This window comes from Lonchura striata, chromosome 14 (assembly GCF_050655825.1).
Source record: "Lonchura striata isolate lonStrDom1 chromosome 14, ASM5065582v1, whole genome shotgun sequence".
NCBI lineage: Eukaryota > Metazoa > Chordata > Aves > Passeriformes > Estrildidae > Lonchura > Lonchura striata.
Genome location: NC_140716.1, coordinates 3,683,679 through 3,707,116, shown reverse-complemented (window position 1 = coordinate 3,707,116; position 23,438 = coordinate 3,683,679). Strand labels below are relative to the sequence as shown.

Genomic DNA, 23,438 nt, shown 5'->3' with positions numbered 1-23,438 from the left:
CCAAAACCCATTCTAACTGCAGGATACACCAAATGCTTCATATCCCAGAGACCAGGGCAGAATCACTCAATGCATCCATACCCTTGAAACACACTTGCCATACAGGCACAGCTGCATTTTCTCCCCAGACACTCCAACTTCAGGCTCGTTTCACAGCCAAGCAAGAAGTTCTTGAAAACATACCACGAGCTGGGCACTCCTCTGCAGCTCCATGGCGTGGGCTGCTTGCTGCTGCAGGATGTACAGCTCGTGCTGCCGCAGCAGCTGCTGATGGGAGAGGAGCTGGAGCTGGTGAGCGTGCTGGAGGGAGCTCCTGGTTGGGGGGTACATGGCAGGCCACAGCGGGGGTGCCCGGTCCATCAGCTCTGCTGTGGAGTGAGCAGAGATTCAGTCAGGGAGGCAGCAGGGTAAGGATGAATAAAGGATTCAGGATCACTCAAGGCAATGGTCTCTACAGTCCCAGAGCACAGAGGATGCCAAACACTGGGCTGTGCAGAAATACAACCAGAAACCAGAGAGGAAAGCGTGCTGTTTTCCCCTCTGCAGCCCCAGTCACACCACCCCTGTGCCCCAGGGCCATTGGACTTGCTTTGCTCTCCAGCCCTTGGTTTGATTTCCATGCCTGAGCCTATGAATAGATTCTCCTAACCAAGGACTCAAACTCTGCAAGGTCCTACAGGGGATGAAGAGCCACTGCTGAAGATAATATGTTTCTATCTCCAAAACACACCTAATGAGAGGCCCACTCACCCCCACCCTACAGCTGTGGCTGCTGGTCCCCACAGGTAGGTATGCACCTCTTTGGCCCTCTCCAAAATCTGTTTTCCCCACAGCTGTCAAAGAATGGTCCTCAGGCACAAGCTCACATCCTTACCAAAGTGTGGCAGGTGCTCGCTGGGGATCACAACAAGCTGCCCTGACTGTGGGTCTCTGGCAAACTGGTAGGCAGAGGGGAGAGCTCCCCCCATGGCAGGGGGGAAGCCTGGAGTCATGCCCTGGTGCAGGGAAGGGTGACCAAGTCCTGGAAGAAAAAACACCGAAATCACAACTCAAGAGATGCAGATCAGAAGTCATCTACTGCTCTGAAACACCTCCTTCCCTTTTCTCTGAGCTCATCAAACAGCCTCACTGGGCTGTAGCAACACTTTTCCCTGGATTTCATCGGTGTGAACACCCTCTGGGCACAGCTCCCTCCCAGGGCACTCACCGTAGGGATGGCCAGCCAGCCACATGGAGGGGCTGCCAGTCCTGGGGAGCCAGGGGTGGGCTGCCAAGTGCGAAGCGGGGTCTGCAGACCAGCGCCCGGAGCCCGCCAGGGCTGGGCCTCCCGTCACCATCAGGTTGGAGTTCAGCCCGTTGGTGGAGCAGCTGGAGGGGTGTATTCGGGCAAAATCTGCCAGCTCCTTGCTTTCTCTGGGGATGAAGGAGACAAGAGAGACACAGTGAGACAGGGCTCGAGGGATGGAGGAGCCCAGGAGTATGGATCAGCCTGCAGAACCAGTGTTTACAAACCAGGGGCAGTCACTCAAAGAGAGCTGTGATGGAGGTGTCACATCTAGAATAAAACACATCATCTCTCCAGCCCTTTGGAACAGGCATGGATTTGCAACTGTCTATTAGGATTGCTCTGCTGAGGACTTAGGATCTGCCTATAGCTCCGTGTACCCCACTCAGCATCCCTCTCTACGCCAGCAAGTTTGGTACCTACACCAGGATGGATGCAATCCTGTCTCCTCTTTGGACTGGTTGTCCCTGGGCTCAGCTTGTGACACTATGGCAAAAGATGTCACCTCCTTCCAGCCCTCACCTGAGCAGCTTCTCCTGATCCCGCTCCAAGCGCCCTGCCAGGAGGTGGCTGTCCCGGTGGCGGCTCCTCTCGTCCCCACAGTCATCTTCAGAGCGTCCGTGCCCTAAGAGACAACCCAGCACCATCAGACAGGAGAAATGGCCTGGAGAAAGCTGTCCCCTCTCCTCTGGGCATGGAGCAGAGTACCTGAGAGCCACTCTACCCAAACACCAGTGTCCCCAAGGATGTTCCAGTATCAAATCCTGAAAGACCATGCAAGGCTCTCTGAGTGATCAAGATATTCTCACTAAAGCAATATTCTCTTGGTAGCACCCAAGTGCATGTGTTTCAAAGTTCATGTCTCCAAGACATCAAGAGACTACTTGCCACGCCAGGCTGGTCTCCCAGGACAGCACAGCCACCAGCCTGGGAGCAACAGGACCAAAGGGACTACTGTGTTGGAAGTCAGTGCAGATTTCTCACCCCAGCAAGAGCCAAGATGCAGCTAAATCCTGCATCAAACCACATAGTCCTGCTTAGCACATCTCAGAGAGTGGAAGGATTTTATCTCTGCACTTTCTGAAGCACTTTCTGATCTTGTAAATTAGTCTCTGAATGCCTGTCCCTCTGCAACAGGCTGAACCAACAATACAGACCCTCACAAAACCAGCACGCTCCACTCCACAATTCAACCATTACCAGGAATCTGCATCCCCCTCGAGACATGCAACAAGAAAGGGTCTGATGAGGCAGGAACACATATGGCAGATGAGGGCAGGAATCCAAAAAGGAGGGCTGGATGTTTGGCTGGAGAAACCACTTGTCCACAATCAGCACAGCTCTTGCAAATACAGCCTGGCATGGTAGCAGCTGCATCTGCGAGAGGTTAAGGAGGCACCTCCACAGGAGCAGCAAGCAGCAGAGCCTCGCTTGGCTCTGCCAGCATCAGGTATTGGGGCCACCCTTCCCTTTATCCAAGATCTTCACTCCAGCTGCCTAATTTTAAGCTTGCTTTTCTCCCTAGTTTATTCCTTAGCTTCTTTCTTGAATGCTCATTTTTCATACAATTCCCTGTTGCCCCTCTCTGCACTATGCTTTGGTGATACGCTCCACTCCTAAATCCCAGCCCTGCCTGCAGAGAGCACTCAGCCTCGCAGGACTGCACCCCAGCAGCCCTTCCCAGGGTCCTCGCTCTCCTGTCTGGATATGGTTTGGCACATGGGTAAACATCTCGGAACATCAAGTCTATTCTGCTGACAGGCAGTCTTTTCAAGGAGAGCTCTAGTGTGTATTTCCACAAACCTGGACAAGCCCATGGGTTTTTTGCTGTCATGTCTCCAATTCCCTCAGCTTTTACTGTCAGAAGGAATCCAGGAAAAAGACAACATCTCTCCCAGCTCCTTTCCCCAAGGCTTCTTCACGGGCTCCAGGCAGAAAACAAAGATGCTTTAAAACCTGGCACACAGCTCTGCCTCCCAAAGGACTTTCCAGGGTCACCACGTCTCCCTCACAGCCTGCCAGGACACCACGTGCAGCCCAGCCAACCCCAGCCAGCCGCTCCTTGACTCACTGAATGATGTCCCACACAGCCTCTGTTGCTCACTTTTACTCCCCAACCACCACAGCACGGGGGCTCACAAATCCCTCTGGAGCCCAAACATATTCCCCTGTCTCTCCGCCAGCATTCCCTTTCCACACCCTAGCCCAGGTTTTTCCCCTTTAGAGCCCCTTTTCCTCTTTCTTTCCGCTAATCAATGCCCAGCTGTCTTTTTGCTGTCAGCAATATGGAGCAATTCCTTGGAGAGCTTACAGCCTCCCTTCCTTCCTTGGCCTAAGGTGAGTAGACGCCCTCCCCCAGTCTTTCATTAGAAACGCGTTATTCGTTATTTTATCTTTGCTCCTCCCTCTCCCATCTACACTCCTTGTGCTCCATTATTTCTAGACGAGTTTATCTTTTTTTTTCCAACCCCCCAATCCAAACACAAACACTGAAGGACCTCAAATTCCCACCCAGCCTCCATCCCACCAACGGGACAGTCCCTTTTCTGGACAGAACGATGATTGTCCAGACAGTGAATGATCATTCTGTCTATATATATGAACATGACGCACGGACTGCATAGAAAAATTCAATCAGTTATGCATGGAGGAAAGGCTTAGGTCCGTTCCCTTGACAACCAATGCCCAGTACTAAATACTTGCATTTTACTTGCCAAATACTACAGATTAGGCAACTAAAGCCTGCTTTCTCCTTCTTAAAAGGTCTAAACATTCAAGCACCGTCCACTCAGCGCAAGCAAGCTAATGTTATTAGACGAATATCTCCTGGCACACAAAGGGGGGGCAGCATTTGGGGGGCGAGAGGAGGAGAAAAGCAGTCTTGTTTTCTGTCTGAAAGCCAACTGCATCACTTAGCAACGAGCCCAGAGGCCTGCCAGAATTCAACCCTTGTTTGCAGCCTTTTAGTTCAGCTCAGTAAATTACATTTAACGCAAGCTGGGAGCGTCTGGGATGATTGAACGGCTGAACAAACAGCTCCCTGTGCTGCCCACGAGGTCCTCGGCCAGCTCCTGGCTGTAGGGAGGGCACTGGGAGGGGATGGGAATGGGGAGAGGGGGCTGCTGCCTGAGGGAAACTGCTTCTTGCCACTGAAGTTTGGGAGAGGCGGGCAAAGGCAGAAAAATGGGGAAAACAAGGGCTGAAACTGGAAATCTGACCATTGCTCGCCAGCCGCTCGCTTTGGCATCGCTCCTTGGCACAGCAGAGCCCCGTGCCAGGCAGCCCCCGGGTGTTATCTTGCTATACAAGTCAAGCAGAGAGCTAAAATCTCCCTGGCGCCATCCCACTCCTGCCAGCACCATGGCTTAAATCAAAATCATGAGATTACAACACCAGCACAAAGGTGGTTCAAGAGGTTTCTCTGTCACTCCCTCTGCTAATGGATCAAACTCATGGAGCAGGACTGTCCTCAGAGGTGGCCAGAGGGGACGGAAGTGGGGACAAGGGGACGGACTGCCTCTTGCACAGAGGGTCTTGCTTCCCACTGCGGTTTACAACATGTCCTTGGCTGGCAAGGGAGGCAAATGCAGTTGAAGATGACAAACTCAGTTCATGGCACACAGCCTGCACTGAGTGGCTGCCCTTCCCAGGGAACAGATCCTCCAGGGAAGCCCTGAAACAAGCCCCAGGGAACCTACCTTTGATGCTGCTGAGAGACAGCGAGCGATCCCGATCTGCCAAGCTGGGCCCCAGTTTGCTGCTGCTGCTGCTGCTGCTGCTGCTGTTGTCCTTCTGCCGGGCCACAGCCACAGCAATGCCCACAGGCAAGTGCCTCACCTCCACCTCGCCCTGGGAGCCGATGCTCTCACGGCCGAAGGATTTGGCACTCTCGGGTCTCTCAGGGTCCCTCTTTAGCTGCTTCGCAGGCTGCTGCAGCAGCAGCTGCTGCACCTTGGAGGCTCCCAGCTGTGCAGAGTCCAACTTCACGTTGCCCAAACCCCCAAAGGGGCTCTTCTTGCCGCAGCTCTGCCGGGACGCCGTCTCCTTGGCAAAGCTGCCGCTGTACTTGATGAGGCTCTGCATGGCCGAGCCTTCTCCGTGTGAGGCAGGGTGCAGGACGTCTGCGGCGCCCCGCGAGCCCACCACCGAGGACCGCGGCAAACCGCTGGGGTCAAGGTAGACCTTCTTGGCCTCCTCCTCCACCCGGCTGACGTGGTTGTGCTGCGCAGCCAGCACCGCCATCTGCGTGGTGGCAAAGTTGCCCATCTCAAAGGGCTTCCACTTCTGCTCGGGCGGTTTCAGCTGACCATGGTCGAGGTGCTGCCGGGAAGAGTCCAAAGTGCCATAGACCTTTGCTGCTTCTTTGGAGCTGGATCGCTGGAAGCGGTCCCGCTCGCAGGGGCGATGCTCTGCCTCTGGACTCGGCTTCAGCAAATCCTTGGAGGCCAGGAACTCCCTGCTCTCCGGAGAGCCCAGCCCCGGCCGGTTGAGGAAGGGCTCTGAGGTGACCTGTCTCTTCAGTGCCATGGAGTTTGTCCTGATCACCGAACTCTTCTCTCTCAGAACCTCCATCCTTTTGGCATCACTGTGACAAGGAAAGTCCTGGGACAAGAGTGTGCGGGAGGCATCTGCAAGGCACCGCTCCGTGGGTGACTGCAGCACCCCCACCTTGCCAAGGTCCTTGTCCTTCCCCTTGTTGTCACGGGCCTGGGAGGCGATTTGGATGGGCCCGCTCCTCTCGTCGTAGGCTTCGACCGAAGGCACGAAGGTGGGGGCGATTACTTTGTGCTCCCTCCCCAGCTCCTTGGCCGGTGGGAAGATGGTGTACATGCTGGAATGGACGGGCTGCGGAGGGAATGTTGTGGCTGGCGTCATCTTCCCCGTCTGCGAGGGGTGTGGGGATGGACAGCTACAGGAGATGTGCAAAGCGCCCACAGAGGGCAGGAGGGGCTCCCCCCGCTTCAGCCGCTCCGCGTGGGCGTGCGCAGAAGGCCTCATGTTCTCATCGTGCCGAGCGGGATCCTTGGCACAGCGGTCCTGCTCGCCACCCAGGACCTTCAGCATGGGGTCCCCGCCGCCGTTGCAGTTGCTGAGGGAAGAGCTCTGCAGCGGGTTCTTGGACTTGGGCTCCCCACTGCCTGCGCCCCGATTTGGCATGTGCTCGGCCAGGAACGGTGAGAGACGCTCGCCGACCTTCACCGCCTTCTCCACCACGCTCACTTTCCGGTCACTGTCGGGCTTGGTGTCCTGCGTGAGGTCGACCACACTGCGGGGTCGGGGCTCCTCCTTCGGCTTGCTCTCCTTCTTGGCAAAGGGCAGGGACAGATCGCTCCGGCATGCCCGCTCCTTCCCACCGGGGTCTTTCAGGCCTTCTTTTGAGCTCTTGTGCAGCTGCCCAAGGTCCTTTTCCCGGAGCAAAGTGCTCGATGTGTGGCTGCCCATGGTCCTTGAGAGGGGAGGCTGCGGGTGCAAAGCGGACTGGCCTGCATGGCTGGACAAGTAGAATCCATCTGCAGAGTAAAAGCAACGAAAATTATCACAGGCTTTCAACCCCTGCAGTCCTACAGAGACAGGCAAGATGTGGCAAACTAGGAAAAAATGGATTCAAGGATGTCTTAAACAAAAATGCCCAAGGCAAAGGAGACCAAGTAGGTTCTTCCTTGTGGGATGCACTACAGCCCTGTCTCATGCAGACTGGGGCTTCAAGGAGGGACCTGGTCAGCCACATCCAAAACCTTGGTACGGCTCAGCCCAGGAAACATCCCAGCTGATCACCCTGCTCTTCACCCCCAACACTCCAGCATCCAGGAGCTCCAGCAGCCAAACAAGCCCAAAGGACAGTGTAAGTACCCAGGGGTGACCGATGGGAAGGGCACACAGTGTCCCAGACTCACCTTTCTGTGACTCAAAGAGGCTGTGCTGTCCCAGCTGGGCCAGGAGTGGACTGCCGGCACTGGGAGGTTCGAGGTGGCTCAGGGGAATGTACGATGGGTAGAGACCGTTAGGCAGATGGGAAAAGCCTGCAGAAAACGGGAAACAGAAGAGGGAAACATGTTTTATCCCATGCAGCACGCTGCCTTGGAACGAGCTCTGCAGGAGCACAGACTGTTGTGGCTGTCAGTCCCTCACACGCCAGGAGCGGTGGTGGCGGCGGGGACACAGGCGGTGACACACAGCACACACAGCCCAGGGCAGGGACCCCTGCTCAGGGAGCCCACCTCAGGCACTGACCCCCACTGCGGGTCCCCCAGCTCAACACGGGCACCTCTGTGGGGCTCCAGCTCTGCAGCAAACGGAGCATGCTGCTTCCTGAGGAGAGCCTGACACCTGAGGGCTCCGTGACCAAACCACCTGGCTGATAAGATGTTTCATCACAAGTACAGCAACCTGTGGGTGAGAGCATTCCCCAACCTGCTTCCAGAGCCATCATAAGACCTTCTTGCCAGCACAGCTTTGCCAACACAGCTCATTCCCGCTGCAAGGCCTAGTACTGGGTACAGGCTTTGGGAAAATGAGAGCATCCTCCAGAGCAGCTCACAAAAAGCATAGTTTCATATATCCAAACTCAGCATCTTATCCCAGAGGAAGGCAAAACAGAGGAGAAAGTGACAACCACCCAAGAGCTGATATGAAAGCAGCATATCCTCACAACCCTGCTGCCAGTGGTCTAGATGTCCTGGACACTGGGTCCCCAGCAACACCCTCATGCAAATCGTCCTCATCAGCATTTCCTCAATGAACACAACCACCATAACAGTGGTAATAACACAGTGCTGGCTACAGGCAGCAATTCCTCTCCAACACTGCCACCAAACGACACCCGTGCAACACTACAAACCCAACCCTCCACCAGAATCAGTAGCCCAGTCCATGCCAGAATTTAAAAACTGAGTTAAAGCCATCAGGAGAATCTGAAGGAGCCAGTCAAGCCCTCTGCAACCCTCCTCCCTTACCCCGAGCCTGCATTAACAACCAACTTCCCCCAGATTCAACGATCCCACTGAAAGCAACCAGGCAACAAGTTCGTCAAGAGTCCAGCATCCAACTGGCTCAAAACAACATCACACCAAAACCCAAGGGGAGACGGAGAAGTTCAGTCCCCGAAGCTGCACGTGGAGCACCATCTGCGAGAGCTAGTCAATATTTCACATTATTTAGACAGCCAGGATCTCTTTCGCGTACATGTTTGCATCCCGGCATATGTGCCTCACCGACGCGGTGCTCCGCACAGCTCCTGGCCCGCGTCCATCACCCGACAGATCCCAGCGGCGTCACCCGCACACGCCAACCTCCAGCAGCAGGACCAGGGGAGCTGCTGTGCCCGTGCACTTCAACACAGAGCCCGTTCCCAGCAGGTAAAACCTGCTGCTAAACCCTGAGTGCAGCCCTGCAAAGGCGCTAAGCCTGTGCGCACATTCGGGCCTCTCCTTGGTAACCCCAAAACCTCCACACCGAAGCATTTCCAAACACCTTTTCTTATTGTGGAGATGGAGAGAGCTGGGTAGAACCCAGCTTAGCTTAGCTGTGAGCAGCTCCACTCCACGCAATAAACGCCTCGGCCGTGTTACTGTCACCGCTCCGGCAGGACTGGACTGGCAACAAGCCAGCATCTGGAGCAGGAGTGACACACTTCCAAGGGAACACGAGTCCCATCTGGCAGAGCACATGGCTGCAGCATGGCAAAGCCCCTGGAGCACTCCATGCCACACCAGCCCGGAGGCTCTGGCCACAGACGTCCCCACGTGAGCCCCTTCTCCCAGGCAGACGTCAACCCCAGCTGCAGCTGCTCCAGCAGGCGGAAACACCAGCATGGGGATCACGGCGAGACACATCCCATACTGCAGACACCACGGTGCACAGATGCCCATGGCATGTCCCCACTCGCACGTGGTGCAAGGACATGAAGCCACCTGCAGGGCTCCAGGGAAGGGACACACGCCAGCACTGCCATCAGGCAGAGGGACACCTGAACACAGCTGAAGTTATTGATACCCAAAAGGCATTTCAGTACCAGTTACATCCCTGGTGCTATGAGGGTATCTCCCTGCTTTTGGCATCATATCCTGCCCAGGGATAAGACAGGCTCAGTCCAAGCTCCAAATGTTCTGGAGATTCCTCCCCAGTCAGCATCATCACATCCTCCTACAGTGACCCAGCCTCAGCTTGGAGCTGCACAAGCAGGATGGGGGAATGCAATGTGTCCAAGCTGGGGACAGGTTCAGATGGACAGGTTGGGAACCTTGCAGGGCAGTGTCACCATGCCAGCTGGGAAACAGCAACAGAATTGAGCTGATGCCACCAGCCAACCATCAAAGCCACCTCACACCTCTTCCCAGGAACTTCAGAAGCCCACAGCTGGTGTTCCTTGGAGAGGTGTAAGCACATCCCAAAGCCCTGCAGGTGGAGAAACTGAGGCACAGGCAGGTGCAATGACTTGGTGCATCATGCAGCTGACTAGCTGCAAAACCAGAGAATCACTCAAACGCCAGTCTCGGGTCTACCAGCAACACTGTTTTTTCCCTTGCAAAGTGCCTGAAGAAGCTGCACAGGCTGTATTTACCTGGCTTGTTCCCTGCCAGGAACCAGAGCTGGAGTAGGGAGGAGGAATCTGAACCACAGCTTTCCGAGGATGAACCCAATGCAAATCCAGCCTCGAGGCACTGCCAGAACATCCCTTCCTCCGTACAGCCCTCCAGCAGCCACACTGACAGGCTGCTGGCGTACGACTCACACAGAGCCCAAAACCTGCTGCCCCAGTGCCCTGGGCAGGACCTGGAGGTGAAGCTGCTCCTCCATGTGCTGAGAAACTGCAGGAGGCGGCCGCGGGTGAGTCGCTGCCTCCTTGGATCTCTGTGCCAGAAAGCGATGCCAAGGGGAGAAATTCTACCGCAGTGAGCAACGCACAGCTCACCCCAACCATGGGCATCTGCCAGGAGAAAGGGAGGGGAAAAGGGGAAACCACAACCATCTCCATCTGCCTGGGGCCAGAGTGTTTGCTGAACCAGCACAAGATCCGCTTTGCCCAGGGACATGCCGACAGGTCTGGGCAGGCTGAGCCACGCTCCTCCAGCCCAACTACTTGCCCAGAGGCGGTCTGGCAACACAGCAGAGGCAGGGAGGTGTGAGGTGGCAACACTGCCAAGCCCAGACTGGCTGTGCCCCCCCTTCCCTGCCAAGTTACACCACACCAAACACATGCGTGTGCCCATTAGCTCGGCCTCTGACCGCCTGGGAAAGGCACCACCAACACTTACCTCATGCCAGCAGGGACACATATGATCCAAAGCAGCCCTGTTCTGAGGGTAAAAGGCTTCAGGGCACAAAGATCATCATTCAAACCACCTTATCCCTATAGCCAGCAGCCAAAATGCAACCCCTGTGATGCTCCAGGTGGTGCAGTGGATGAGCACACCTGTCCTCCTCCTTCCCAGCTCCAAGATTATAAAACATATCTGTTTTGCACAATTGAGACATAAATCACTAAGGGCTGTTATTAGAGGAACTTGGCGGGCGCAGATGTGTCAGCCCACTTGAAAACATCTTCTTCATGTTTGCTCAGCTCTCCAAAACGGCACGGGTTTGGGGGAAGAGGTACGGCCTCGGGTGACTCACCACCGAGAGGGGATGTGACCGATGGGGAGATGAGATACCAGCGACCGCACAAACCACACACCAAACGTCTGGAGGCCGGAGGTCACGCTGGGGGAAGTGGGAGGGAAACAGACCCCACGTGCTCAGCCCGCTTGGGGTTGCCAAAGGTCCCTGTGAGGACGGAGCTGACAGAAAGCACCGCCAGGCAGAGATGGAGCAGAGGGGACTGCCACTGGTCACCAAGAGTTTTAAACCTGTGGGGCTTTCTCTAACTTGGCCCCTCACACTTCAGGTCTAAAATTCAGTCCCAGCTGGACAAGTCAGTCAAGCCTGGGTTGTGAAAGAGTCAGACAGGAGGAGAGCATGCTGAAGGCAATATGCTGGAAGTGAACATATCTCCCCCATGGACATAGCCCTGGCCAATGAGCCAGGCTACACGCCTGAGGTGACACGGGTGTGTGCCAGCACTGGGAAAGCTGCTCCACCCCTCCTCAGCTGTAGGTGACTGGCTGGCACCTTCAGCATCTCCATGCTGTCCTCCACACTTGCTGCCAAGATGCTACAGAGGAGACAGCTCACTTGGACACCCTGAAGAGTTATGGGCAGCAAGCAAGACCAACATGGACACACCGCTCAATGAGGAATTCACTCTCCCAGTCTGGTTCCATGTTTCCAAACTAACCAAGAGCATCAGCACACCAGAGAGAAGCAGTATCCACAAAGCCTTTGCTCATGCCTTGGGACAGCTTTCCAGTCGGGAAAGATATTTAATCAAGTCCAGCACAGCTGGACAACCCTGTTGGCTGGTGTGGGTTACCAGGTGACCACATGCACTGCTGCCAGCAAAGCACACCCTGAAGCTGAGCCCTGGGCACGAGCCATCCTTGTCTGAGAAGCCACAACCCTGGCACCGGAAGACCAGTAGCCTCCAGCACCCCAGGAGAAGTGAAGTAAGTCTCCCCCATCAGCCCCATCTGCCCGTTATACATTTCTGCCACTTATGAAATATTTCCAACTGCCAGCATCTCACCCCATCCTCCCTGGGCCATGATAGACAAACACATTGCCAGGACTCAGGCTGGCACCACACAGCGCTCTGCAAGGGGCTATGGCCACAGAAGAGCCTGAGCTATAAAGCCTGACCCCTTGGACCCTCCAATCTGAGCCCAGCAAGGCTGGGAAATACTGCAGTGAGAATATGGGTTTATTTCCATGCGATATTTTGAACTCTGGGCACTCAAGGGAGATTTGCAGCCCAGCTGCAGCCAGTTCTCAGCAGGCTGCTGGGCGCAGCACAGAGCAGGAGCTGCAGTCGCCCTTGGCCAGGAACACAATTACCTCTTCCCCAGTCCAGCTCGCAGTGCCTCACAGGCAGCCAACTGGGACAACAGTCCACACCACAAACAGCTGGATAAACGCTTACATCCTCCCCTCAGGGAGGGAGGGGAGGAAGGCAGGGAAGGTCCAAGCACAGTGAGTACCTTCCCATCACTGGCAGGACAGACACCACACCAGCTGCCTGTGCTTACCACCATCAGCGCATCCCTTATTCTCTCCCTGCAGAAGCAGCAGATTCCCAGGAAAGACTTCCAGGGCTCCCCCTCCAGCACACACCTCCCCATCTCTGCCCCGTGCAGCTCAGTGAGGCACAGCCGCAGCTATTCCTCATGCACACATTTATGGCTGCAAACAGCTGCGAGCCCGAGTGCTGACAGTGTAAATCTTTGCCACCTCCTCCCCTGCCTGCCGGGGCAGCTCCAGTGACACCCGAGGCACCAGAGCCGCTTTGACTCTGTGCCATGCACGAGACACCAGCGATACGAGCCCCTGAACATGCTGGGCTGAAACCAAAGCTCCCGGATCAGATGTGCCTGGACTCCAGTGGTGGCTGGTCTCTGTCCCCAGCAGCCACAAGCTGCTGTCACAATCCACCACTCTCCGCACCAAAAACCACCCCAAAAGCCATATTTACACCCCATGCCATGGGACTGGCAGCAGCTTCAAAGCACTAATTTACAGCCTCAATTCTCTGCATCCCCTGAAAGCCTTCGATCCCATCCCCGGGATCCAGAACAGCCAGGGCAATTTAACTCCCCATTTAATCTTCTAAGGGCCCTGGCGAGCTCGGAGACAGCATCCTCCAGTGGGGGGTCCGCACTCCCACACTTTGCTGGCTTGAACAGCGCCGCGCCGCTTTCCTTCAGCTGCAAAAATCACTACCTTAAAAGCCAAGACGAATTCTCCCTCCAGCTCAGCACAGCTCTCTATTGTTTCTTTTAATTTTATTTTATTCCACGTGGGAATCAGTGTCCAGGCTGCTTTATTTTTAAGTGGCTCTTGCTCAATATTTACTATCGCTCGCAGCTGCGTCAGCACAGAACACTGCGCGCTCGCGCCGGGTTTCCGACCAGCCCTGCTGCAGCCATTCCCCCCGTGCCAATGCCATGCCATGATTTTCCTGCCGTGTCACCCTACTGGTGAATCACCAGCCCCCCACAGCCACAGGACACTGAAAGGCAGGGTGTGAGCACAGGGGTTGGGGGGGTTCCCTGCTTCCATGGAAATAAATATCTTAAGGCTGAGCCCTGCCACTCACCTCCTCACCCAGGAGCTGGAACAGCCCCAGCAGCCAGGAGATGGCAGAGGAGGAGAAAATGGGAAGTGGCTCAAGGGACTGGTGTTCACGTCTGGTTCTGCTCCAATGTCCTGGAGATTTAGTTTCCACCATGCAACAAAACAATGGCAAGCCAAGGTAAGCCAATGCCTCAGGAAAAGGACACCAAAAAGACACTCTGAAGATCCCCCACAAGGTCACCTCCCCATTAACAGCATCTTCATGGGGACAGCAAGAAGCCACCCAGGTGGGGACACAAATCACTCTGGCAAAGTGAAGGTGGCCTTTCCTCACACTGGAGGGATCAAGATGGAAACCATCTCAGTGGGATTCTTGACATGATGTGCAGCCAGTCCACTCAGCCCGAAACACGGGGTCTGGGAAGCAGTGATCTGGTCCCATGCTAATCCTGACACTCAAACCAGTGTCAATGCTCCTGGGTCACGGCCAGCTGCTACAGCAGAAGCTTCTCCCACATGCCCCCAGCCTGAAATCCCCCACCACACTGGTTGTCTCTCCTTCTTCACTGGCATAATTAAACCTGACACCCCAACTGGGGTCCAGCAAAGTCTCCAGGCCCCCACTACACAACCACACAGCTCTCCTTAAACAGCAAAGAGTGACATGGCGAAGGTCTTCAGCTGTACATTCAATAAAATGCTGTATGGAAATTGAAAAAAATAATAATTTTAACTCTCAAACTGATTCATAGAATTCCCAGGAATGCAGAACCTAGCTGCTAGACTGCAGTCTCACCTTCCTCCTGATTTTCTAGTATAGCATAAAAAATGCCTTTTCTCTGGTTCATCCTTCATCATGTTGAAGATTCTTTAGCCACTGGTGTCCAGCACATGGGTCCTAAGGCTGACTCTGCTCCTAGCACTGGATGCACACTTTTAGTACAGGTGCTCCCCCTCCTTCCTAAGCACAGAAATTTAACCCGCCCCATTTTTATAAAATGTTTTTTTTTTAAATCACCCAAACTCACTGCAGAAGACAATACAAACAAGTGAGCCCCCCTGCCTCCCTGAGCCCTGCCCGCATATTTAACCAGGCACTGTCCTGCCTTCATTAGAGAAGAGCTCGTTAGAGCTACAGGAGCTCAGTGGGGAAGGTTATTGTGGGATGGCACTGATGCTGGTCCCCACATCACCTGCACCAAGTGCCTGCCAGCAGCAATTAAATCAGCCTTCAAAGAGAGATCCCAGCTTTCCCAGCACCATTAGCCGTGCCCTGGAGGGAACACGGTCTATTTTCAGCCACAATGACTTAAGATCAGGTCACTAGCAGGTTAAATGGGACTGTGCAGCATCATCTCCCTGCCCTCCCATTGAGAAATTTAACTCTGCTGTGTGATGGGCAGCACCAGCCCTGGACACACACCAGGTGCCCACGGAAAGGTAAATGCCACCTGCCTGCTCCTCTCCTCTGCTTCCCATCACTGGCCATGGACACCCACTGCCCTGGCTGCCTTACCTCTGTGTGGGGTGGTGAGAGGGGGTTCACAGCAGGATCACCCCGGGTTCCTCCCAGCCTGTCCTCCTGCCCAGCACAGTGACAGCTCACGGCCATGCCCAAGGCCAAGGGTGTTGGGAGAAGCCTCAGCACCCCTCATCCTGCAAACTCAGGCCTGCACAGTGCCAGACCAGGGCTGCTCATCTCACCCCTTCCTCCCAATGGCCCAACTGCAAGTCCCCAAGCAGGGGACTGCCCCAGGCCACCAGTTCCACCAGGGTTTCACCACAGCCACCAGAGAGGTGGCATCTCCCCGCAGCAGCTCCATCTGCTCCACTGCTGGCTCCACCACCAAAACCCAACCAGCCACCCCACCACGAACATCTGGCAGGGAGGTGGCAGCTGGATGTGGGTTTGTTTTGCCTCCCAGGCTCCTGCCAGGCGCAGTCAGCACGAGCCGGGATGACTCAAAGCCCGGGAGACGCAGCCTCCGCCGCTGCTTATTTTAAACCCTCGTCTGCAAAGCGGCTGCTGCGGCTCGGCACCTCTCGGGGTGCTTGCAAAGGGGGTGGCACTGCAAGGCAAAACTGAGGCACAGCCCCACGATCAGACCTGGGCAACACATCACCACTGCCTGTGTGATCAGCAGTCACTGAGCTCAACACAAGGGGCCAGCAGCAAGAGGGGATCAGCTCTGAGGAACACACCCCAGCAAGGGGTGCAGCAAGGACCCAAATGAATTCTTCAGCTCTGGCTTCACGGTTCCCCTTGGATACAGCATAGCCAGGACACAGTCAAGTGCACGATGAAGCTCGATGCTCCTGCATGTGCTGCTCTGTGTGCCACAGGAGTGAAGGCATCCCGCTCCCAAAGCCCAGCACCGACTTAAACAGCATCTGCAGGGACTGAAACCACGCTGGGAAAAATTCAGAGACGGGCTGCAAGCATTTAGGGGTGGAAGAGAGGGATCCACACACAGATCACAATCTCGTAACAATCTTTTCCTTAGGAAACCAGGCTCAAAAGCTCAGCCTCTGCCAAGCCTCTCCTCGACACCACACTCAGCCTTTTTTCCTTCCAGATGCTCCTGCCCTTCCCACACTCTCTTGAACATCAGCCCATGCCACCTCTTCTGCACCAAAAAAGCAGTGAACCATGAAGCAAAGGTGTATCTGCAGCCAGCAAACGCCCAGGACCCCAGACCTCCCCACTGCTGATAATGAGAGATAAACGCATGGACAAATATTATGGCAGTAAGGTTTAATTCCTGATGAATTATGCAAATCCGTATTCAAATTGAAGCACAGCCCTTGGGCTCTTGACAAATTGCCAAGCTGGCCTCGATGACACCAGGCAGGGACAGCCAGCCCTCCATCAGGTGAGGCACTGCATGGGTGCCCTATATATGTACATACACACACGTACGTGCTTGCACATGTCACCTAGGGAGACCAACGAGTACCTGCAAGAATGCTTCAAGAGTGACTTTTGCACTTCTCCTTCCTCCCAGCTATATTTAGTGTGTCCAAAGAAGGCCACAAAGATTTTGTGTCTTCCACAAGATGGAAGCAGCTTGGGGTGATGGCAAGATTCAAAGCAGGACATGAGATAAAATCCACCATGTTCGGGTGATAGGAGGGGAAAGCCTGAAACAGTTGTGCCAATATGACTGTCAGCCCTGAAGCTGAGGAAAGGAAGATCTGTCCACAAAATAGTCACAGAGAGGGCTCATCTGATGAAAGTAGGAATTTCCGATCCCACACAAACCCCGAACATCCATTAAAAGTAGCAGAAGAATTACTGCTTTGTGTCACTAATCTCATTACGGAGAAAGCCCTGCTGCAGCTCCGGGATTGCAAAGGGAAACCCCGGCACGCTGCACACTCCAGGAGCCTGGCACAGCGTGCCCTGCCCATCCGAGCGGAGCCGAGGCTTCCACAGGCACCCCGGCAAGCTGCCTGTACCCTTCTCTACTCACCCGCCCGGATCTCTACTCGCTGGAGCATTATCCGCGTAGCCTGTGTGTGACACGGCGTGTGGGATGTCCCCACACCCAGCAGACCAGGATGCAAACACCAGGATGACACACACTGCCTGGCGATAACACGGGAGCCGCTTCATCCACACACAGCGACGGCACTGCCTGCGAGCAGCGCGCAGCCCAGTCCCTCCAAAACCCTTCCTCCCCAGCACAATGGCCACTACCGTTAATATTTTTAATTATTTTTTCATTAAAAGCAATTAAACCAAAAGCGTTAAAAGCATATTCAAGTCACAAGGAATTCTGCTGAGAAGGGATAAGGGCATGAAGGGAATTAGAGGCAAAACATCCAACTACCGAAGGTAAAAAGGACTCTTTGCTGGCAGGGATGCATGAGGATAAAGATGGAAGAAGGCAGAAGCAGGAGCAACCTTTGCAGAAGTTGCCGGGAATACAGCTCCAGAGAGACAGAGCTGAGTGCCCTAAAATTTCTGCTATTCCTCTAAAAAGACATACTCCCTCCTTAATATTGCTTCTTCCCCTGCTTCAAGCCCACCATGTTTGGCTTGCCTGCCTGCATCCAGCTCCCTCAAAATGGCTCTTTGGCCACTGCTACGCCGGCAATAAAATTTATTCCCAAGGTCACTTCAATCCTTTTGCCACTATTTCAATCTGACTGGATTTAAACAAAACCCAGCCTCAGACATACAGAGTCCCCCCTTCGGCCCCTCCTTTCTGCCCATCACTCCCCTGATTTAGCGCTGCCAAACTCTCAACTACCTTTCGCTTCCCATAACCGTCAGCAGCAACAGCTGGAGAGGAAAACGGGAGCATATTGTGCACCCAACAGCTGATCCTGGCGGCGTGGGGAGCGAGCCCAACTGTCTCTGCCGCGGTGCTGCCGCGTCGGGGGCTCCTGCCGCGCGTCCCCCAGCCAGCGCCCACGGGGACACAGCTAAAGGGGCTGTGTGGCTGCTGTCCCCCTGGTGTTTAAGAGCTGGGGAGAAGAGAACAATAAGCAAAGCAAATAAACAGCACAGAGGGACGGCGTCGGTGGGTGCGTGGCGATGCCTGCGGACATCCAGCTGTGGCATCCCGGAGCGAAGCCGGCCAGTAATGCGGGGATGGGAGGAAACCCGGGGGAGAAGGAAACCGCCAAATCCTCGTGGCGAGGGTGAGGCAGCCACAGTGGAGCGATCCCCTCCCAAACTTTGGTTTTCAAAGAGCATTCCCAGCTGGAAAAGCCAGCGAGAGGCTGTGCAGCTGGACACAGCTCCCTTGCCCCAGCTCCAACGGGCAGGGAACTCAGGGCTGCCCTGGGCTCCTCCATCCCGCCTGCATTTTCAGGTTGTTCAGGGCGCAGCGTGCTCTCCGTTTCAGCAGCGAGGCTGAACAAAGCACTCCCTTGTCCTCGGCACCTCGATCAGGCGATGCTGGATCGCGTTACCTAACCCAGACCAACATCTCCTCGTCCCGGCACAGCAGCTTTCGTGTCAGCACATGCCAGGCTGGCCCCGATTCCCTGCACCACCTCCTGCCTGGAGCTTTAACTGGACCAGTTTAGTACACGGTGAAAACACACGGGGCCTTGTTTGGACTCGTTGGGTGCTAACCCCAGCTCGGGGAGGTGATCCGACACCCTCGCGCCGGTCGCAGCCGCGGCCCAACCGCAAGGCGCTCACCTGGAAGGCTGCCATAATGACGTTAATTCCCATTAACAATGTTCATTTCCATATTCATCAGAAGATGGTGAAATGACAAGATGGGGGGTTATTTACTATATAATTATAAACTAATTTCAGCTTTACCCTGGGTTATCCTAGGAAGGAGATCTAAAATTTCCCTTACGAAAGCCCTACTCTGCTAACCACGTCTGCAGTGAGATTAATTCCCAGCGATTTCCATTTCTCCAACAGCTGTTCTGCTGGGAAAGAGCAGGAGCTTGTCCCCAACACCAGGGACCTGCCCAGTGCCCCATGCCACCCCCAGCTAGGATTTCTAGTGCCGGCTCTTCCTCCAGATCAGATTTTCTCTGGCACACCATCAGTCAGGGATGAGACCCGTGGTTTTCCAACCCTACCAAGGAGACACCCTACTGGGTAGGAGGCAAGGTTCGCTCCAAGTGGGAGAAAGGCTGCTAGAAACCACACTAATAAATGACACTTTTACCAGCCTTGTGTTACCAGAGGCAGGGACAGACTCCGGCCCATTCACCTGGGAAGGTGTTGGAAACACTCACACGGCAGAGGATCCCACAGGACCTTGCTCCAGGCAAATTTACATCACCACATTGGCCCTTGGGCTCTTGTCCACGTTCCAAGCCCAACATCCCTACCAGCTACCACTGCTTGCAATGGGCACTTCAACAGAGTATGCAGAACAGGCTGGACAGTCCTTCCCACTGCTTCTGAAGGATGGAAATGCAACCCCACAGCCCACCAGGACATTGGGAAAAATCACTGGGACATCAGAGAAACACAGGAGCTCAGGGTGGGAGACTCCCAAAAATGCACAAATCCACCACCATTTCAGCCCAGACACTGTTCCTGCCTTCCTCCCAGCCTACGAGTTGGCTGCCAGCCCGTGGGAGCTGCAGGGACATCACTCCATGGCCGAGCACTTCCTCCACCCTGGGGGATGCCGGGTGTGAAGAGCAGAGTGTGACGGGACCCAGCACAACATCGCTGCCCAGCACCACCTCCCCGAGCCCCACTGGGACAGGCACACTCCCTGCTCTGCCTGAAAACACATTTCCAAAAGCAAGGCCCCAAGGGAGGGAAGGCATCCTCCCAGGCAGATCTCTGCACTGTCCGCATTCCTCCCGGTGTTACACCGAGCCCCTGCCCCAAGGAGCCCCCCGCACCACCCCTTGGGCGGGCAGGGAGGGGGAACCGCGATTTCAAGGGCCATTAAACACCGATAGTATTTTCCTTACAGCATCAAAACAGAACAAAAAAAAATCATGCCGAACCACGGGCAGAACCCTGCTGCTGGTCTGGGAGCCATCGTGCCCCAAGAAACACAGAGGAGCGGAGCACGGACCGCTGCAGCACCCAGTCCATGCTGTCCCGGTCTCTCTATCAGCGAAGCAAGTTTAGCACGGATGCAGTTTGATGAGTGAATTGTGCTCCACTGGCACTGCCGAGAGCAAGGCCTCCTGCAAAATCCGCGGGCTCAGCAGAAGCACCATTTTGCCATTATAAGGATGGCTACAGCAGGATTTTGCTGGCACAGCAGCGCTGTCCTGGGGGATGGAAGGGTATTTTTATTTCTTTTCCTATGCTCCTACCTGGCTCAGCTGTCTGGAAAACTTCTCCCCGAGCACAGCAGGCCTGGAAGCAAGGACAGTCTTCCAATCTGCTTTAAATCCCTGCATTTGAATGCACATGCTAATGTGAAGTAGGAAAGCAGGGAAAGCAAAATCTCTCCCCTCTGTCTGCCCGCTTTCCACCCAGCCACTGCTCTGGAGCTGGATTAGTCAGCCCTGCCCATACTGGTGTGTCCCTTTTCCCGAGCACTGAAAAGTGTTTCTGAAGCGTCTTTTAATGGAAGAGGCTGAGCATCCTTTTATATAAACACAGATCTGTTCCAGCAGCCCCCCCACCACCCAAAAAAGGATACCTCAGCACAGAGCAAAAACCACATTTTTATTAATTACGATTAATATTATTTTAGATTTGGAGAGTTATCTTGGATATGGGTGATCCTTGCTCACACACAGCCCCGCTGCTGCCTGGCAGGGACATGGTCCCAGAGCAGCCCTTCGCAATCGCGTCTGAGGAAGCCTTTTCCACCTCCCCCAAAACACAGATCCTGCCAAGAACAACACGCTCCTCCGGGATGGAGCCGAGACCAGGACCCAAAGACAGTGGCACAGGGAAGGTGCAAAATGATAAACCTCTGTATTTTGAGCTGCTGCAGAGCAGAGCGAGCCCTTGCTTTAATAGACTCAGCTGCCTCATTCCATCGATTGCTGCCTTTTTTTAAGCCTTCCAGCAAGCTCCAGGCATGAAATTCCATTGCAAACAGTCCCTTCCCTCCTTTATCCCTCTGCAAGGCCCATGGGGGGAGCACCCCGCTCCCCTCCTCGGGGATGGGGAGATGGCGATGCCCAAGAGTACAGGGGGGACAGGGAATGGCATCCCCGGCTCAGCTCCCGCCTCGGCCTCCAGCTCACTCCTCCCTCCTTGCGCTTCCAACAAAGGGGCTTCTGTCCCTGTCCTCCCCCCGTGGAGCAGAAATCGCTACCATGGAGCAGAAATCCCCCCGAGAGGAGCCGAGGGTCCAGGGGTCACTGGACACAGCCCAGGCGCCCGTACTCTGGCGCTGGGGCAGAGCCCGGCTGCCGGAATGAGCAGAAGGTACGGGAAAAACAAGGAGTCGGTGCCGGCCATAACTGGATTCTCAAATATGGCCAATAGTGCTATTTTTACAGGGGCGTATTTATTTTCAGAGGACGCTGGGACGGATTCAAGAGTCTCTTTCTTCAGCCCGGCGGTATTTACGGATCGGTTTGAACTGGCTCTATTTAAAGGCTTTGCCTCCTGCCCACTTTTCTTAACCCCTTGCACAAGCCTTTGCATTCCACCCCTCCTAAAAACAAAACAAACCCCTAAAAAAACACAACAACAAGGAAAAAAAAAACACCAAAACCACACACCAACAGCACAGCAAACGAAAAGCTACAAAGGGTGCCTTGGTAGCAGGAAGCAATCATCATTTCAGGCGATATTGTTAAAGCCGTAAAAAAACAACAACAAAAAAAATATCCCTGCCTATCCCACTGCTGCGGTTTAATGGGAGTTTCGGCTGTTAATTGTACAGATCCTTTTAATGGAGTTTAGCCTGACTTGGAATTGCCGTGACAAAGCTGAGCTTTGCGAGGATCGTGCCGGGGAGCGGATGGGGAGACCGGGCACCACTGAGGTGGAGGGACAGGCATTTCAAATAACTCCCAGAAAAAGGAAAATAAAAATAACTTTAAAAATAAAATAAGAACACAGTAAAAAAGAATTGGAAGTATAACACACTCCACTCCCACTGTGAGGGGACTCAAATCTGAGGCTTTCTCCCAGTGTGGTAGGAAAGCTCCCAGACGGCATCACGGAGCTTGGTCAGCTTGGAGAGGCCAGAGCTCTGTGCCTCCCTCCTGACCTGCCTGGATTTCAGAAAAGGAAACCTTGGGAGGAGAAATAAAACTTTAAAAAAAATTACCCAGTGAAAAATAAGAGTAATTTTTAAAATTTCCAAGAACCCACACTCTGTTTGGCCTGAGATCGTCCAGATGCATTTTTGCTAAGATCACATTCAGCTGCAGTAGGAGGTGGAAGAGAGAGGAAAAAAAATAACCAGGGGGGGAAAAAAGGGAGGGAAAAAAAAGACAAAAGGGAAGGAAAAAATAAGGTGTTTGCCCATGTGCTTGGCTTCATAGCCCCGTTCGCTTTACACCTCTCCTCTTAGCACCTGGGAAATTGGCACTGCCACCTAGTCTAAAACTAATAAATCTTTTTCCCTCGATTCAGGCTGCTTCCTTCTCTGCAGATGTTGGCAATCAGGTTTGCAAATTTCAAAGTCATTCATCCCGGGCGGCTGGGAGAAAAGCAGGTTTATTATTGCAAAACCTGTCACCCTCCCAACGCCTAAAGTAAACTCCGAGTCACCTCTCCACGCCCAGGGGAAAGAGAGCGGAAAAAAAAAATTAAAAATAGAGCCAGAGAGGGAAATCAAACGGTCAGAAATCCCTTGTGTCCTCCTACAGGACTGTGGGCAGGAGAGAGCGGCAGCGTCCTCCCAGCAGTGCCGGACTCTGCGCGCCGCTAAGAAAAGGAGCTCGGAAAAGGGGAAAAAAATGAAAATCCTCAAAAAAAAATAAAGTAATTTAAACAAATAAATAAAAAGCTGACTGTGGGAAAAAAAATAAACTGCGTATATTTCAGCGTCTAGTTTTTTGTTGTTTTTTTGGGGTTTTTTTAATGGATATACAGCCGTGGGGACCCTAAGGATGAAGTGCGTCGAGAAGGGGGAAAAAATTCAAGGAAGGAGCAGTCACTGCACACTTGCATGGAAGCTTTGTTCGCGAGTTTAAAAAATAAGAATTTTGAAGGGAAAAAAAAATTAAAAAATAAAAGAAAAGAAAAAACAGCATCAAAACCAGCGGTGCCGGCAGCGCTACCCGGGGGCAGCGGGACCTCAGCGGGGCTCGGGCTGCACCGGGCAAGAAATCACAGAAAGATCTCCATTTTACCCCTTTTTCCCAGCCCAGGGATGGTTTTTTTTGGCTGTCCGGGAGCGCAGCGCCGGGCAGCGCAGTCCCGTCCCTCCGCAATCCGGTCTGCGCCTCTCCCAGCTTTCCCGAAAATCGGATTTATTCCCCGGATTTATCCCGCAGCCGCCGCGGAGGGGATTTTCCTCAGTGCCAACAAAACCGTACGCTGGAAGGGGGGACTTCTATCGGATAGGCGCGATTTTTTCCCCTATTCCCTTATTTTTTACTCCATTCTCTTATTTCTCCA

The 23,438-nt window shown here is 54.2% G+C and overlaps 1 protein-coding gene across 5 annotated transcripts in view; it reads right to left on the bottom strand.

The window, feature by feature from the left end:
• TNRC18 (trinucleotide repeat containing 18) overlaps positions 1 to 23,438 on the bottom strand; it is a 56,052-nt gene that overhangs the window by 30,503 nt on the left and 2,111 nt on the right. For 4 of the 5 annotated variants that reach the window (XM_031506163.3, XM_021549493.4, XM_085592144.1 and 1 more), the window contains exons 3-8: positions 7,180 to 7,305; positions 4,984 to 6,795; positions 1,808 to 1,910; positions 1,208 to 1,413; positions 875 to 1,021; positions 184 to 368 (exon numbers count right to left, since the gene is read on the bottom strand). In XM_031506163.3, coding sequence (XP_031362023.3) covers positions 184 to 368; positions 875 to 1,021; positions 1,208 to 1,413; positions 1,808 to 1,910; positions 4,984 to 6,795; positions 7,180 to 7,305 — 2,579 coding nt within the window. The remainder of the gene's footprint in view (positions 1 to 183; positions 369 to 874; positions 1,022 to 1,207; positions 1,414 to 1,807; positions 1,911 to 4,983; positions 6,796 to 7,179; positions 7,306 to 23,438) is intronic. The other variant, XM_085592143.1, reaches the window with a different exon arrangement.